Source organism: Scyliorhinus torazame, chromosome 14, assembly GCF_047496885.1.
Source record: "Scyliorhinus torazame isolate Kashiwa2021f chromosome 14, sScyTor2.1, whole genome shotgun sequence".
In the NCBI taxonomy this organism is placed as follows: domain Eukaryota; kingdom Metazoa; phylum Chordata; class Chondrichthyes; order Carcharhiniformes; family Scyliorhinidae; genus Scyliorhinus; species Scyliorhinus torazame.
The window spans coordinates 188,843,322-188,861,144 of record NC_092720.1 but is presented as its reverse complement, the minus strand read 5'-3'; the positions used below and the strand labels follow the sequence as shown (position 1 = coordinate 188,861,144).

General features: G+C 52.8%; 1 protein-coding gene across 1 annotated transcript in view; it reads left to right on the top strand.

Annotated features, from left to right (window-relative positions):
• The first annotated feature begins 675 nt into the window (after window positions 1–675).
• Window positions 676–17,823, top strand: part of atat1 (alpha tubulin acetyltransferase 1) — an 87,039-nt gene continuing 69,891 nt past the window's right edge. The window contains exons 1-2 of the mRNA XM_072475338.1: window positions 676–1,158; window positions 11,562–11,622. Of these exons, the coding sequence (XP_072331439.1) occupies window positions 1,064–1,158; window positions 11,562–11,622 (156 nt within the window). The 5' untranslated portion in view covers window positions 676–1,063. The remainder of the gene's footprint in view (window positions 1,159–11,561; window positions 11,623–17,823) is intronic.

Below are 17,823 nucleotides of genomic sequence, written 5' to 3'. Positions count from 1 at the left end.
CAAGCAGCAAGTGGTTTGGGTCTGGGATGCACTTCCTGGAAGTATGTTGAGAGGGCATTAGATGATTACTTGAATAGGAACAATGGGCAAGGGTTAAGGCCCGTTATTTGCTGGCCATCGGATTCTCTGTTTCCACCGGTTGCACACCCTGCCCCCAGCAGCATGGGGTAGCTTCAATGGACATCCCATTGATAAGTGGAGGGAGCACAGAATCCCGCCACCAGTGTGCTGCTGGGGGACTGGGGAAATCCACTACATAGGTTGGGGGGAGGCAGGAGATGGCACTAATAAGTCATAATGCTCATTGGGAGAGCCGGCTTCTGGGAATTTCCAAGCCATGCGATGTAAAACAGTCTGCAAATCCAGCGTGGTGGAGGTTGGGGGGGCGGGGGTACTTCGCACTGGAACTTGGGTCCCTTTCCTCCCCCCATGATGGTGAGCCGGTGAGCGAGCGGTGGTGACCGGCGCGCCTCGCCCAAGATGGCGGGCCGGCGGCGACGCTGCGCCTCGCCCAAGATGGCGGGCCGGCGGCGACGCTGCGCCTCGCCCAAGATGGCGGGCCGAGCGAGACGCTGGATCTCCGCCGACCTTCTTTGGCGGAAGCGTCGCCTGGGCGACTTGCTGTCTGGGCGGCTGTCTGCAATTCTAATTAACGCCGAGGGTGGGGAAGGGGGAGGGGAGCGGAATGGAAAATGTTATTTGAAAAGAGCAGGAATCCTTAGTCTTTTCCTCCATGTCCGGGGTGAAGCAGCAGCATTTTATTGTGGGAGGCGGTGCTGCTGGGTTTGGGAACCACTCTGAGTTCTGCAGAAGAAAGAGGGCCAGGGTCTCCTCTCCCTTCATGTCAATCATTGTTTGATATATTTTTTTTAATGCACCCCTGCTCTCAGGACCTTTTTATTTATTCTCACATTTTTAATCCATCATCAGCTATTCTGCAACATTTATTTTTGTGTATCTTTTACTCGTTTTTAAAATCCCTTTTTTAAAATTTGTTTGAGTGTTTGCTGCTGCTGACCCCCCCCCCCCCCCCCCCACCCCCCCTCATCGAGGTTTCCTCACCATGGAGTTCCCTTTTGATATTAACCCCCTTTTCCCCGAGAGAATCTCAGTCCTGGATCACCATCTCCAGCCTGGTCGCAGGACTCATACCAGCAAGTAAGTGGTGCTCATTCTGCAGAATCTTGTTCTGGTTCATATCCGTGTCCCTCCCCCCCAATCCCCATCACAACCTCTAGTCCCCTCATCCCCCCCCCCCCCCCCCCGCGCTCGTGTTTTCTCAATCACAACCCCAATCGCACCCCGTCTCTCAGTTGCTCGCTCGTTCTCAATCATGAACCCCCCCCAATTGCTTGCCCTCTCAATTGCAACCCCCAATCTCTTGCACTCAATTGCGAATACCCAATTGTTAATGTTCACTCTCGATCGCGTCCCCCAACCATTGGTTCGTTCTCTCGGTCGCGACCCCCAACCGTTGGTTCGTTCTCTCGATCGCGTCCCCCAACCGTTGGTTCGTTCTCTCGGTCGCGACCCCCAACCGTTGGTTCGTTCTCTCGGTCGCGACCCCCAACCGTTGGTTCGTTCTCTCGGTCGCGACCCCCAACCGTTGGTTCTTTCTCTCGGTCGCGACCCCCAACCGTTGGTTCTTTCTCTCGGTCGCGACCCCCAACCGTTGGTTCGTTCTCTCGGTCGCGACTCCCCAACCATTGGTTCTCTCTCTCGGTCGCGACCCCCCAACCGTTGGTTCTCTCTCTCGGTCGCGACCCCCAACCGTTGGTTCTCTCTCTCGGTCGCGACCCCCAACCGTTGGTTCTCTCTCTCGGTCGCGACCCCCAACCGTTGGTTCTCTCTCTCGGTCGCGACCCCCAACCGTTGGTTCTCTCTCTCGGTCGCGACCCCCAACCGTTGGTTCTCTCTCTCGGTTGCGACCCCCAGCCGTTGGTTCGCTCTCTCGGTCGCGACCCCCAACCGTTGGTTCTCTCTCTCGGTCGCGACCCCCAACCGTTGGTTCTCTCTCTCGGTCGCGACCCCCAACCGTTGGTTCTCTCTCTCGGTCGCGACCCCCAACCGTTGGTTCCCTCTCTCGGTCGCGACCCCCAACCGTTGGTTCCCTCTCTCGGTCGCGACCCCCAACCGTTGGTTCCCTCTCTCGGTCGCGACCCCCAACCATTGGTTCGTTCTCTCGGTCCCGACCCCCAACCGTTGGTTCTCTCTCTCGGTCGCGACCCCCAACCGTTGGTTCTCTCTCTCGGTCGCGACTCCCCAACCATTGGTTCTCTCTCTCGGTCGCGACCCCCCAACCGTTGGTTCTCTCTCTCGGTCGCGACCCCCAACCGTTGGTTCTCTCTCGGTCGCGACCCCCAACCGTTGGTTCTCTCTCTCGGTCGCGACCCCCAACCGTTGGTTCTCTCTCTCGGTCGCGACCCCCAACCGTTGGTTCTCTCTCTCGGTCGCGACCCCCAACCGTTGGTTCTCTCTCTCGGTCGCGACCCCCAACCGTTGGTTCTCTCTCGGTCGCGACCCCCAACCGTTGGTTCTCTCTCTCGGTCGCGACCCCCCAACCATTGGTTCTCTCTCTCGGTCGCGACCCCCAACCGTTGGTTCTCTCTCTCGGTCGCGACCCCCCAACCATTGGTTCTCTCTCTCGGTCGCGACCCCCAACCGTTGGTTCTCTCTCTCGGTCGCGACCCCCAACCGTTGGTTCTCTCTCTCGGTCGCGACCCCCAACCGTTGGTTCTCTCTCTCGGTCGCGACCCCCAACCGTTGGTTCTCTCTCTCGGTCGCGACCCCCAACCGTTGGTTCTCTCTCTCGGTCGCGACCCCCAACCGTTGGTTCTCTCTCTCGGTCGCGACCCCCAACCGTTGGTTCTCTCTCTCGGTCGCGACCCCCAACCGTTGGTTCTCTCTCTCGGTCGCGACCCCCCCCCCGAACCGTTGGTTCTCTCTCTCGGTCGCGACCCCCCCCCCCCCCCAACCGTTGGTTCTCTCTCTCGGTCGCCACCACCCCCCCCCCCAACCGTTGGTTCTCTCTCTCGGTCGCCACCACCCCCTGCCCACCCCACAACCATTGGTTCTCTCTCTCGGTCGCGGCCCACCCCCCAACCGTTGGTTCTCTCTCTCGGTCGCGACCCCCCCCCGCCCCTCCCAACTGTTGGTTCTCTCTCTCGGTCGCGACCACCAACCGTTGGTTCTCTTTCTCTATCGATTGCGTCTCCCAACCGTTGGTTCTCTTTCTCTCTCTCGATCGCGTACCCCAACCGTTGGTTCTCTCTCTCTCTCGATCGCGTACCCCAACCGTTGGTTCACTCTCTCTCTCGATCGCGTACCCCAACCGTTGGTTCACTCTCTCTCTCGATCGCGTACCCCAACCGTTGGTTCTCTCTCTCGGTCGCGACCCCCCAACCGTTGGTTCTCTCTCTGTCGCGACCCCCCTCCCCCCCACCCCAACCGTTGGTTCTTTCTCTCTCGATCACGACCTCCCAACCATTGGTTCTCTCTCTCTTGATTGTGTCCCCCAATCGTTGGTTCTCTCTCGATTACGTCCCCCAACCGTTGGTTCTCTCTCTCTTTTGATCGCGTACCCCAATCGTTGGTTCTCTCTCTCTCTATTGCGTCCCCCAAACGTTGGTTCTCTCTCTCTTTTGATTGCGTACCCCAACCGTTGGTTCACACTCTCTCGATCGCGTACCCCAACCGTTGGTTCACACTCTCTCGATCGCGTACCCCAACCGTTGGTTCTCACACTCTCGATCGCGTACCCCAACCGTTGGTTCTCACACTCTCGATCGCGTACCCCAACCGTTGGTTCTCACTCTCTCGATCGCGTACCCCAACCGTTGGTTCACACTCTCACGATCGCGTACCCCAACCGTTGGTTCTCACACTCTCGATCGCGTACCCCAACCGTTGGTTCACACTCTCTCGATCGCGTACCCCAACTGTTGGTTCACACACTCTCGATCGCGTACCCCAACAGTTGGTTCACACACTCTCGATCGCGTACCCCAACCGTTGGTTCACACTCTCTCGATCGCGTACCCCAACCGTTGGTTCACACTCTCTCGATCGCGTACCCCAACCGTTGGTTCACACTCTCTCGATCGCGTACCCCAGCCGTTGGTTCACACTCTCTCGATCGCGTACGCCAACCATTGGTTCTCACACTCTCGATCGCGTACCCCAACCGTTGGTTCACACTCTCTCGATCGCGTACCCCAACCGTTGGTTCACACTCTCTCGATCGCGTACCCCAACCGTTGGTTCACACTCTCTCGATCGCGTACTCCAACCGTTGGTTCACACTCTCTCGATCGCGTACTCCAACCGTTGGTTCACACTCTCTCGATCGCGTACTCCAACCGTTGGTTCACACTCTCTCGATCGCGTACCCCAACCGTTGGTTCACACTCTCTCGATCGCGTACCCCAACCGTTGGTTCACACTCTCTCGATCGCGTACCCCAACCGTTGGTTCACACTCTCTCGATCGCGTACCCCAACCGTTGGTTCACACTCTCTCGATCGCGTTCCCCAACCGTTGGTTCACACTCTCTCGATCGCGTTCCCCAACCGTTGGTTCACACTCTCTCGATCGCGTACCCCAACTGTTAGTTCACTCTCTCTCGATCGCGTACCCCAACCGTTGGTTCACACTCTCTCGATCGCGTACCCCAACCGTTGGTTCACTCTCGATCGCGTGCGCCAACCGTTGGTTCACACACTCTCGATCGCGTACCCCAACCGTTGGTTCACACTCTCTCGATCGCGTACCCCAACCGTTGGTTCACACTCTCTCGATCGCGTACCCCAACCGTTGGTTCACACTCTCTCGATCGCGTACCCCAACCGTTGGTTCACACTCTCTCGATCGCGTACCCCAACCGTTGGTTCACACTCTCTCGATCGCGTACCCCAACCGTTGGTTCACTCTCTCTCGATCGCTTGGACCAACCGTTGGTTCACTCTCTCTTGATTGCGTACCCCAACCGTTAGTTCACTCTCTCTCGATCGCGTACGCCAACCATTGGTTCACTCTCGATCGCGTGCGCCAACCGTTGGTTCTTTCTCTCTCGATCGCGTGCGCCAACCGTTGGTTCTTTCTCTCTCGATCGCGTGCGCCAACCGTTGGTTCTTTCTCTCTCGATCGCGTGCGCCAACCGTTGGTTCTTTCTCTCTCGGTCGCGTGCGCCAACCGTTGGTTCTTTCTCTCTCGGTCGCGTGCGCCAACCGTTGGTTCTTTCTCTCTCGGTCGCGTGCGCCGACCGTTGGTTCTCTCTCGGTCGCGTGCGCCGACCGTTGGTTCTCTCTCGGTCGCGTGCGCCGACCGTTGGTTCTCTCTCGGTCGCGTGCGCCGACCGTTGGTTCTCTCTCGGTCGCGTGCGCCGACCGTTGGTTCTCTCTCGGTCGCGTGCGCCGACCGTTGGTTCTCTCTCGGTCGCGTGCGCCGACCGTTGGTTCTCTCTCGGTCGCGTGCGCCGACCGTTGGTTCTCTCTCGGTCGCGTGCGCCGACCGTTGGTTCTCTCTCGGTCGCGTGCGCCGACCGTTGGTTCTCTCTCGGTCGCGTGCGCCGACCGTTGGTTCTCTCTCGGTCGCGTGCGCCGACCGTTGGTTCTCTCTCGGTCGCGTGCGCCGACCGTTGGTTCTCTCTCGGTCGCGTGCGCCGACCGTTGGTTCTCTCTCGGTCGCGTGCGCCGACCGTTGGTTCTCTCTCGGTCGCGTGCGCCGACCGTTGGTTCTCTCTCGGTCGCGTGCGCCGACCGTTGGTTCTCTCTCGGTCGCGTGCGCCGACCGTTGGTTCTCTCTCGGTCGCGTGCGCCGACCGTTGGTTCTCTCTCGGTCGCGTGCGCCGACCGTTGGTTCTCTCTCGGTCGCGTGCGCCGACCGTTGGTTCTCTCTCGGTCGCGTGCGCCGACCGTTGGTTCTCTCTCGGTCGCGTGCGCCGACCGTTGGTTCTCTCTCGGTCGCGTGCGCCGACCGTTGGTTCTCTCTCGGTCGCGTGCGCCGACCGTTGGTTCTCTCTCGGTCGCGTGCGCCGACCGTTGGTTCTCTCTCGGTCGCGTGCGCCGACCGTTGGTTCTCTCTCGGTCGCGTGCGCCGACCGTTGGTTCTCTCTCGGTCGCGTGCGCCGACCGTTGGTTCTCTCTCGGTCGCGTGCGCCGACCGTTGGTTCTCTCTCGGTCGCGTGCGCCGACCGTTGGTTCTCTCTCGGTCGCGTGCGCCGACCGTTGGTTCTCTCTCGGTCGCGTGCGCCGACCGTTGGTTCTCTCTCGGTCGCGTGCGCCGACCGTTGGTTCTCTCTCGGTCGCGTGCGCCGACCGTTGGTTCTCTCTCGGTCGCGTGCGCCGACCGTTGGTTCTCTCTCGGTCGCGTGCGCCGACCGTTGGTTCTCTCTCGGTCGCGTGCGCCGACCGTTGGTGTTCTCTCGGTCGCGTGCGCCGACCGTTGGTGTTCTCTCGGTCGCGTGCGCCGACCGTTGGTTCTCTCTCGGTCGCGTGCGCCGACCGTTGGTTCTCTCTCGGTCGCGTGCGCCGACCGTTGGTTCTCTCTCTCGGTCGCGTGCGCCGACCGTTGGTTCTCTCTCTCTCTCGGTCGCGTGCGCCGACCGTTGGTTCTCTCTCTCTCTCTCGGTCGCGTGCGCCGACCGTTGGTTCTCTCTCTCTCTCGGTCGCGTGCGCCGACCGTTGGTTCTCTCTCTCTCTCGGTCGCGTGCGCCGACCGTTGGTTCTCTCTCTCTCTCGGTCGCGTGCGCCGACCGTTGGTTCTCTCTCTCTCTCGGTCGCGTGCGCCGACCGTTGGTTCTCTCTCTCTCTCGGTCGCGTGCGCCGACCGTTGGTTCTCTCTCACCCGCTCTATCTGGCGATCGTGACCCTCACCCGTTCGCTCTGTCTGGTGATTGCGACTCACTCACGATCGCGACCCCCCTTTTGCCCTTTACTCTCCTGATCGAGAGAGTAAATGTGCGTGTGCTTTTTCTTTTACTTCCATGATGAAACTTGTCGCTTTGGCCTTCACCTCACCATCACCATTTTTGAAACATGTTTTTCCACATGTGCTTTTGATGATCTGTCACCAGGTGTTGTGCTGATGGCATATATCATGAGCCCAGCCCATTCCAGTCCTCCTGCTTTCCTCCCAGCCCAATGCACAACCAGAGCATCACAGCCAAAAGCGAACAAGGAAAGAAAGAGTTGCATTTATAGAGCAGCTCCTTGCTCATCTTCTCCTGGGCCCAGGTCAAAGTGGGCTTCAACGGATCGAGGTAGCGGATGATTCAGCGCATGTCATCCAGCCTGACTGTCCTTCCATTTCCCATGGCTAAGTTTGGGTCTGGGTGTCCCTTGAGAGGTTTGAGGCCTCCAGCCACTAGTGGACACCGGGGGGGCTGGAGTGCAGCATCAGCATCCAAAGTAATCTTTAAATTTAATTAGATAAGCTTCCTTTACATTTTGTCCTATTGCAGAGGCATGATAGTCAGGATGTTGTCAGGGCCTCTGAGCATTCAGCAAAGGATAGTCTGCAGAGCTGCTCCTTGCTATGACGTGAAGTGAATCAAGTTGTTTTGAGACTGGGACCTGCAGTGTCGGAGCGGCAGTACTGGGTGGAACGGATGCCACGTTCTCAGAGTGACCGGTTTAAGGGAGGGGGTGTTGAGGGGAAGGAAGGGCAGTGCTGAGGGTGGGGAGGGGGTGCCACACTGTCAGAGAGGTAGTTCTAAAGGGATGTCTCACTGTGCAAAGTGTCATACTGAGCAGGGGTGGCTGCAGTATCGGAGTGGTGGTACTGAGTGGGTGGGTGGGTGGGGTTCCGCTGCACTCAGAGCGGCAGTACGTGCCGGGTGGGGGGCTGCACTATTGGAGGGGCAGTACTGCGGGGCAGCATTGCACTATTGGAGGGGTGGCATTGAGAGGCAGCCTGGCACTATTGGAGGGGAGTTACTGAGGGGCTGTGTTGCACTATTGGAGGGGCGGTCCTGAGGGGCAGCGATGCACTATTAGAGGGGCTGTACTGAGGGGCAGCGATGCACGATTGGAGGGGAGTTACTGAGGGGCAGTGTTGCACTATTGGAGGGGTGGCATTGAGGAGCAGCGATGCACTATTGGAGGGGCGGTGCTGAGGGGCAGCGATGCACTATTGGAGGGGCGGCGGTGCTGAGGGGCAGCGATGCACTATTGGAGGGGCGGTGCTGAGGAGCAGCGATGCACTATTGGAGGGGCGGTGCTGAGGGGCAGCTTGGCACTATTGGAGGGGTGGTATTATGGGGCAGCGATGCACTATTGGAGGGGTGGTACTGAGGGGCAGCTTGGCAGTATTGGAGGGGCGGTACTGAGGGGCAGCAATACACTTTTAGAGGGGTGGTATTGACGGGTAGCTTTGTACTCTTGGAGAGACCACCTTTCTGATGATACATAAATCTGAGGCCATGTCTGCCTGGTACAAAATCCCATGGCGACACGGTAGCTCAATGGTTAGCCAGGGACCCGGCTTCAGTTCCAGCCTTGGGTTACTGTGGAATTTTCACGCTGTCTGTGTGGGTTTCCTCCGGGTGCTCGGGTTTCCTCCCACAAAGATGTGCAGGTGAGGTGGATTGGCCATGCTGAATTGGCCCTTAGTGTCCAACAGGTTAGGTTGGGTTGCAGGTGAACAGCATGGTGGTGCAGTGGATAGAACTGCTGCCTCACGGCACCGAGGTCCCGGGTTCGATCCCAGCCCTGGGTCACTGTCTGTGTGGAGTTTGCACATTCTCCCCGTGTTTGCGTGGGTTTTGCCTCCACAACCCAAAGATGTGCAGGGTAGATGGATTGGCCACGCTAAATTGCCCCTTAATTGGACACTCTTAAATTTTTTTTTTAAATAGGTTGGGTTGCGGGGATAGGGTGGGGATGTGGGCCTGGTTAGGCTGCTCTTTCAGAGGATCGGCGCAGACTCGACTGGCTGAATGGCCTGCTAGGGTTTCTATGATTCTATTCTATGAATCTGTTTTGATGAAGAGCAGGAGAGTACTTCCTGGTGTCCACAACAATATTTATTCCTCGGCCCTCCTCAAAAACAACGGCCTGATTGTTAGCTCATTGCTATTTGTGGGAGTTGTCTGAGCAGTGATGACATTCCAATGGTACTTCATTTGCTGGAAAGCTGTTTTTGGAATGTCCGGCCATGGCGAAAGGCACTGTAGAAATGCAAGAACTTTCTATTTATCTATGTGCTGCTCACGTGAGCAGTTTGAAATGTTCTGGATGAGTGCCTGCCCTGGACTGACTGCACAAATCACCCCCACTACTGGGCTGACAAGTACGGTTTGAATTGTTGCTGTTGTGCGATCTGCTAGAAAGCTAAAACCAGCCTGAGCAACGCAGATGCGAGCACAGAGCCTTGATTGTTGCTGCTTCCATGACTTGCACAACAGCTGCTCCTCATTTTACACGGATGTGATTCCTTGGTTTGATAAAGAAGCCTTGACACTGCTTTTCCATCAGTTTTTTTTAAGGTTTCTGATTCAAACTCTTACAATTAATGTCCTCTTGTTTACTACCCACTGGAAACTCTAGCCCCCCTTGCCCCCACCATTTCTCTGCTACTGACTATCTTGATTGACATTAACCCCTTGGTTTCTGTGACCATTAGCACCCGGTTTCCCTGGGTTTCTGTGGCTATGACTCATCTTTCATTCTCACTCCACAGTATAAATATTTCCCACTTTCTCTGTCTGTTAGCTTTGACAAAGTCATCAGACTCGAAACATTAGCTCTTTTCTCTCCCTACAGATGCTGCCAGACCTGCTGAGATTTTCCAGCATTTTCCCTTTTGTTGACATGAATCCAGTTGCCTCATACTGTCACTCAGTAATGCGTTTGCCCCCACCCCAGCTCAGCCCCCAACCAAGCAACATTGTGTCACTGACTGTGTTTATATTGATAATCCAGTTCTCATGTCATCGCTCAGTAATGCCTACTCTCCTCCCCTTGAGTGCCATTGTTATTGACTATATTTGTACAGATGTTAATCCAGCTCCCTCACACTGTCTTTCAGTAATCCCTCCTCCCTAACACTCTGTTACTGCCTGTTATCTGTACAAATGTTGTTCATGAAAGCCCTGCCTTCTCAACCTTGCCCATCGCCTGAGGTGTGGTCATCCTCAGGTTAAATCACCAAAGAGGAAAGCAACCTATGGTCATCTGGGACTATGGCGACTTTAACTTTTACAGGGTTGTGCAACTTTGGAATTCTGCCTCAGAAAGTAGTGAAGGCGGGGCCTCTGAATATTTTTAAGGCGGAGGTAGATTTGCTCTTGTTAGGCAATCGAATAAATGGTTATCGGGGTAGATGGTGGCACTGTGGCATCATCGGTGGTGCAGTGGTTAGCACTGTTGCCTATTTTTTAGAATTTACAGTGCAGAAGGAGGCCATTCAGAATTCGTCCAATTCCCCTTTTGAAAGTCGCTATTAAATCCAATTTCCCACCCTTTGGTTCCCCAGAGTAATCACTGGGGTGGCGGGATTTTTTTTCTCTTACAAGGCGAGATTCCCTAAAGTTTCCAGAACGAGAGGTGATCCTATTAGAACTTACAAAATTCTTAAGAGGGTAGAATCATGGAACCCATACAGTGCCGAAGGACCGCACCGATCTGCCGAAAAAGCACATACCCAGGCCACTCCCCCCATCCTCGTAATATAACCTATACTAAGGGGCAATTTAGCATGTCCAATCCATCTAACCTGGACACATCTTTGAACCGTGGGGTAACCGGAGCACCCGAAGAAACCCACGCAGACGCGGGCAGTAGGTGCAAACTCCACACAGTCACCCAGGGACGGAATTGAATCGGCTCCCTGCTGCTGTGAGGCAGCAATGCTAGCCACTGTGCCACCGTGTCAACCTAGATGAGGATAGGATGTTGCCCCTGGCTGGTGAGACCGAGAAGAGGAGGAATTTGTTCACTAGAGGGTGGTGTATGTTTTGAATTTTCTGCCCCAGCGGGCTGCGGCATCTCAATCATTGAGTATGTTCAAGGCTGAGATGAATAGATTTCTGGATGCTAATGATATCCAGGGATATGGCGATAGTTGGGAAAATGGTGGAGTGGAAGATGATCCGCCATGATCTGTCTGAATGGTGGAGATGGCTCAATGGTTTAAATGGCCGACTCCTGTTCCTTTTGGGGTCATGCATTCCAGACTTCTAACTCGCTTTTTTTTTTAATGTCTCCCCTCCGGTTCTCTCGCCAACTTTCTTAAATTTGACTCTAATTACTGATCATTCTCCTACCACTGGGAACTTTCTTCGTATCTGTCCCAACAAAACCTGTTCACGATTTTGACCACTGTTTTATTAAATCTTCCCTTTATCCTCTCCACTCCAAGGAGAAACCCAGCTTCTCTTAATACCTCCCGATTAGATGGCGTCCCTCATTCCTGGTGCCGTTCCCAGCAATTTCCTCCCCACCCTTACCCGGTCTGCTTTGGAGCCGCCCAATTCTGCCCTTGCCTTTTGCGGAGGTAACTTCCCCGTTCGCAGTAAGGGAGCCTGCTTGTTGATACTGTCACCATCTTCTCTTTCCCCACAGGGCCACCCTCGAGACCCAGCTGGCTACAGTTTTGGACAAAATGGGGGAGGACTCGGCCAAGGTAACGTCCACAGCGTGTCGCCATGCCGATTATCCATGTCTCCACTTTGCGCGGCCGCCCTGTGATCTTGTGGGAGACCCTCACCTCAACCCAGAGCTTTAGAGCCAGTGCCGTAGTTGGCGTGTTGAGCATGTTCTTTTTACATCAACTGAATGGGCCTCCTGCACTGAAGCTTAGGAGGTAAACGAACTGAGATGTTTATGATGATTGAACTGTTGAGGTAGGTATTTATTCTGGTGGAGGACAGGGGACGATTGTTTAGAACAAGAGGGACAAAACTATTTTAAAGTTAGAGCTCTGCTGTTGGGGATGATATCCGGAAGAATTCCTTCACAAAAAGAAGCACGGGTTGTGGATTAAGTTCAATGGTCCACTCATGTTCCAAAATAGCATACCAATTGCTGTCCAGCTCTGACCAGTTGACTCGACACCTCTTGGTGTCAGAACCTTAACAGTTGATCATTGGTCAGGGACAGGAGGATGTGACAAGCAGGCTATGGGAACCAGCATGCAGTGATAGTGTTCCCCCCCCCCCCCCCAGCTCTGTGTCCAACTGGTACCAAGTGCATACTACCTGTGTGGTGGATAAGGAGGAGGACTGCAGGTGGCTGAGAAGGCGGAGTATGGCACCATGGTGAAGAATGCATTCAAGTGGACGATGGCGGCTGGAGGGTGGGGGGGCGCAGGGCGGAATGGGCGAAAAGGAATGTGGTAGTGATAGGAACAGTATATTTGAGATAGATATTGTTTTCTGTGTGCGGGTCCACACAGTGTGTTGCCTGCCTGGTGCCAAGATTTGGGATATCTGCTCCGGGCTGGAGAAGAACAAGCGGTGGGGAGGGGGAGGATCCAGTGGTTGTGGTCTACGTAGGTACCAACGACATAGGTGTCAGGTGAATGTACCTTTAAGAAATGGGTGTTTAGGGCAGCACGGTGGCGCAGTGGGTTAGCACTGCAGCCTCACGAGGTCCCGGGTTCGATCCCGGCTCTGGGTCACTGTCCGTGTGGAGTTTGCACATTCTCCCCATGTTTGCGTGGGTTTCACCCCCCACAACCCGAAAGATGTGGAAGCTAGGTGGATAGGCCACGCTAAACTGTCCCTTAATTGGAAAAAAAAATGAATTGGGTACTCAATTTTTTAAAAAAGAAATGGTGTTTATCAAATAGCTGCAGTGATGTCAGTGTGTGAGTGGAGCTGGGCTGTCTGTCTTTTTACTTTCGTTTTGAGCTTAAAAGCTGCTTTGTGGCTCTGTTTTTGGTTTCATTTTGAGTTGGGGAGCTGCACTCAAATAAGAAGCTGTATATCTCTCTCTGAAGAATGTCTCCAGATCACGTGATGATTTCAAAGTAATACCTGTTTCTGGAGAGAATTTAAGCCTGCTGTCTTTCTTAAAGGGTTTAACTTAGGATATTGCTGGGAAAGGTATCAAGGGTTACCTATAGAGTATTGTATCTGTGGGGTTGCGTGTGTTGGTCCTTGATAAGATGTTTACTGTGTGTTTGCAAAATGTTAACTGGGTTCATAGAATGAACATTGTGTTGTTTTAAAAATACTTACGATCTCTGTTGCATCACACCTGGAGAGTGGACCCTTGTGCTCCCCATAACCAAAATCTATTACAAGTCATGGGTTGGGCAGCCTGGTGGCGTAGTGGGTTAGCCCTGCTGCCTCACGGCACCGAGGTCCCAGGTTCGATCCTGGCTCTGGGTCACTGTCCATGTGGAGTTTGCACATTCTCCCTGTGTTTGTATGGGTTTCGCCCCCACAACCCAAAGATGTGCAGGTTAGCTGGATTGGGCTTGCTAAATCGCCCCTTAATTTGAAAAAATGAATTGGGTACTCTAAATTTAAAAAAAAAAAGTTGTGGGTCAGGTGAACATCTACTTTGGAGCTTTCTGAACCCTGGCCCATAACATAGGTAAGACTAGGAAAGAGGTTCTGCATAGAGGATGAGGCACAAAATTAAAATTCAGAACCACAAAGGTGATAATCTCTGGATTATTACCTGAGCCATATTCAAATGAGTATAGGGTAAATAAGATTAAAGAGATTAATGTGTGGCTCAAAGATTGATGTGGAAGAAATGGGTTTTGATTCATTGAATCATAGAATTTACAGTGCAGAAGGGGGCTATTCGGCCCATCGAGTGTATGGGCCCTTGGAAAGAGCACCCTACTGAAGCTCATGCCTCCTCCTTATCCCTGTAACCCAATAACCCCATCTAACCTTTCAGACACTACGGGGTAATTTAGCATGGCCAATCCACTTAACCTGCACATCTTTGGACTGTGGGAAGAAACCAGAGCATCTGGAGGAAACCCACACAGATACAGGTAGGAAGTGCAAACTCCACACAGACACTCACCCAAGGTCGGAATTGATCCCAGGTTCCTGGAGCTGTGAGGCAGCAGTGTTAATCACTGCTGCCCATGAGGCACTGGAACCAGTAGTGAGGAAAGTGGGAGTTGTACCATTAAGAAAGTCTGAACAGTGCCTCGACCAGTGTTCTAGCGAGTCATAGAATTATAGGAAATAGACATGAGGAAAGACTTTTCCACCCAGAAGATGGTGGACGTCTGGAATTCGCTGCCTATTTTGGTGATTGAGGCCGAATCGCTCAACTCATTTAGAAGGTACTTGGATCGATCCCAGCGCCAGGTCACTGTCTGTGTGGAGTTTGCACTTTCTCCCCTTGCCTGCATGGGATTCCTCCGGATGCTCGGGTATCCTCCACAGTCCATAGATGTGCAGGTTAGGTATTTTGGCCGCCATGCTCTATTGCCCCTTGGTGCTCAAAGATTAGGTGAGTTTACTGGGTTACCGGGATGGGGCGGGGGAATGCCTGTAGGTAGGGTGGCTCTTTCAGAGGGACCTTGCAGATTCAATGGGCCAAATGGCGGCCTCCTGCATTGTAGGGATTCTATGGAATTTATAATGGGGAATAAGGAAATGGCAAATACTTCATGTCTGCCTTCAGGGAGGAAAATAACAAAACCTCCCAGAAATATTGGAGAATCTTGACTTGTGTAAACGCGCAACTGCAAAACATTAATATTAGCAAAAAGAATAGTACTTGAGAAATTAATGGGATTTGATAAATCCCCCAGCTGTGATGATCTACATCCCAAAGCTTGAAAGAGGTGGCTGCAGAGGTAGTAGATGCATTGGTGGTCATCTTTCAAAATCCTATCGACTCTGGAAAGGTTCCTCCAGATTGGGATGTGACAAATATAACCCCACTATTGAAGGAAGGAGGGAGAAAGAAAACTGGGAACTACAGCCCTGTTTGCCTGACATCAGTAGAAGGGGAAAATGCTAGAATCTCTAATAAAAGGATGCTATAACAGGCCACTTGGAAAATAGCGGTAGGAAAAGGAAATCATGTTTAAAAAGCGTGCTGGAGTTTTTTGAGGATGTAAATAGCAGTACAGGTAAGAGGGAACCTTTGCTTATGTCCCCATACCAAAGGTTAGTAAACAAAATTAAAGCACACAGGATTGGGGATAATATATTGGCATGAATTGAGAGCTGGCGAGCGGACAAAAAACCGAGTGTAGGAATGAATGAGTAATTTTCAGGTGGGCAGACTGTGACCAGTGGGATACCCGCAAAGATCTGTGCTTGGGCCTCAGCGATTCACATTCTATAAACAATGATTCGGATGAGGGAACTAAAAGTAATATTTCCCAGTTTGCAGATGACACAAAACTGGATGGCAGTGTGAGCTGTGAGGAGGACGCAGAGACGCTGCAAGGGGAATCGAAGAGGCAGGTGGAATACATGTAGAAAAATATGAGGTGTTCCCAGATTGAGCTTTGACAAAACGTCACCTGGACTCGAAACGTTAGCTCCTTTCTCTCCTTACAGATGCTGCCAGACCTGCTGAGATTTTCCAGCATTTTCTCTTTCGGTTTCAGATTCCAGCATCCGCAGTAATTTGCTTTTATTTATGAGGTTTCCCACTTTGATATGAAAAACAGAAATAATGTATTTCTTAAATGGTGAAAGGTTGGGAAGTGTTGAACTTCAAAGGGACTTGGGTATCCTTGTTCGTGAGTCATTGAAAGCTAATGTTCAGACACAGCAAGCTATTCAGAAGACATTTGGCATGTTGGCTTTGTGATGAATGTAAGAACTTTTTATATATTGGGTGGGATTCCCCACCAGAAAACCGGTGTGGCGCTCCTCGGCCGGCAGCGGGATTCTCTGACCCGCCAGCCGGCCAATGGGGTTTCCATTGTGGGCAGCCCCACGCCTTCAGCTGAGCAGAGTGCTTTTACAAATCCTGGTCCAGTCCAATGGACTATGGGAAATTCTCCTCATTGTGCCGGAGGAGAGAGATTCAGCTGCCGACTCTGCCCCCAGGGCACCCAATTATTGGGTGTGTTGAAGATTCATCTTCTCTTCGTTTATGGGGTGTCCCTGGCTGGGGCTGGAGTGATTTTCTTTTAGCGTAAACGGGGGTGGTGCACTGCTCTGGGTATGGTTGGTGAGATGCAGGGTTGGTTGGGATATAGTTTTTTGTGTGTCCTGCAGGTCTTGGGGGTACTGATCAGTATATGCTGGCCGATACCAGGTCCGGTGTTGTGGTTGGTATCCTTGTAGTTCCTCGAAGCTTGGGAAGTCCATGCTCGAAAGCTCTTATTAGGGACATCCTGAGAGGCTTGGTTTTGCTTTCTCTGTACACGAAAGCCTGGGGTTGAGACAGTAGTGTGCTAATGGTTGATATCCTGTTGCCACCCCCCCAATGGTCAGGATGCTTTCTTGTTTGAATGACCAGCTTGTTCTCTTCTCCATTAATGGGTGATAGGCGTGTGCCAGCGATTACAGGCCCATGGTGGGGATCTCGATCTTTTCTTATCCTGTGATTCATTCTTGGTAGCTCTCATTCTCCTTCCTTTTTGTTTTCTTGGGAGGTATTGACGGCACAGATCATAATCCAAATATGTTGCTGCTGGTCCTCTTCTGTATAAATGTGTGGAATGATGTCGGTTCTGTACTGGGTCTGAGACTGGGGTTATGTTCCATTGTGTGATCTATATATAACCCCCTTTTGGAACTGGGGTTAGGATCATAGAATCCCTACAGTGCAGATGAAGACCATTCGGCCCATCGAGTCTGCATCAACCCTCTGAAAGAGCACTCCACCGAGGGTCAGGCCCCATCCTATCCCTGTAATCCAGTAACCCCACCTAACCTTTTGGACACTAAGAGCAATTTATCATGGCCAATCCACCTAACCTGCAAATCTTTGGACTGTGGGAGGAAACCGGAGCACCCGGAGGAAACCCACGCACACACTGGGAGAACGTGCAGACTCCACACATAGTCACCCGAGGCCGGAATTAAACCTGGTCCCTGGCGCTGTGAGACAGCAGTGCTAACCACTGTGCCACCATGTTGCCCTGGCGGTTCTTGTGTATTTCTGTTGTAAGTTTCCTTTTTTCTAAAGGTGGGCAGAAAGAGTCTGCGATTGGTTGCTGCATGGGTGCAGATGGCTCTCGTATCTGAGGAGAGGAGGCTGCAATGTGACATTGGTGCCTCTGGCACTGCTGGTGTGGAGGAAGATGTATATTAATGGGTGCCCTAACATGGTGTGAAAAAGTTATCCTGAACTCGTGGCAATTGCGAGCAATCACTGCGTGGGAAGGTGTCCATCATTTTACCTTCTCCGGTGTCTCCCTTGTTCTCTGGTGGGGCTTCTAGAGGCATCAAGTTATGTTTAATGATTGTATCAAGCTCATTATACAGCTGTTCTCCTGTCGCCCTCTGTATTAATTTATGTGGAGCCTATCTTTTCCTGGTTGTGCTGTAATAGTCTTATAGAATTGTTGCATTGTTTGTTAAAATATAAAACCTCAATAAATACTTTAAAAAAAAAAAAAAAAATAGACTGGTCCCGTATTCTCTGGAGTTCAGAAGAATGAGAGGTGATTTCATTCATATTCTTACCCGGGCCCTACATGGTAGATGCAGAAGGATGTTTTCCCTGGGTTGGCAAGTTTGTAACGTTCAATTACCATGGGTGTACATAACCTTACTCATTGCTGCTAAGTGAATGTGGAATTTGCTCAGCACTGACAGCAAATGAAATAAAGCTGCAGACCAGAATGGGACTGGAAACAACTGGGCAATAGATTGCAACACAAAATGAACACTCCTGTATAGTAACAGTGCCGGTAGACCGCTGACAGTGGACA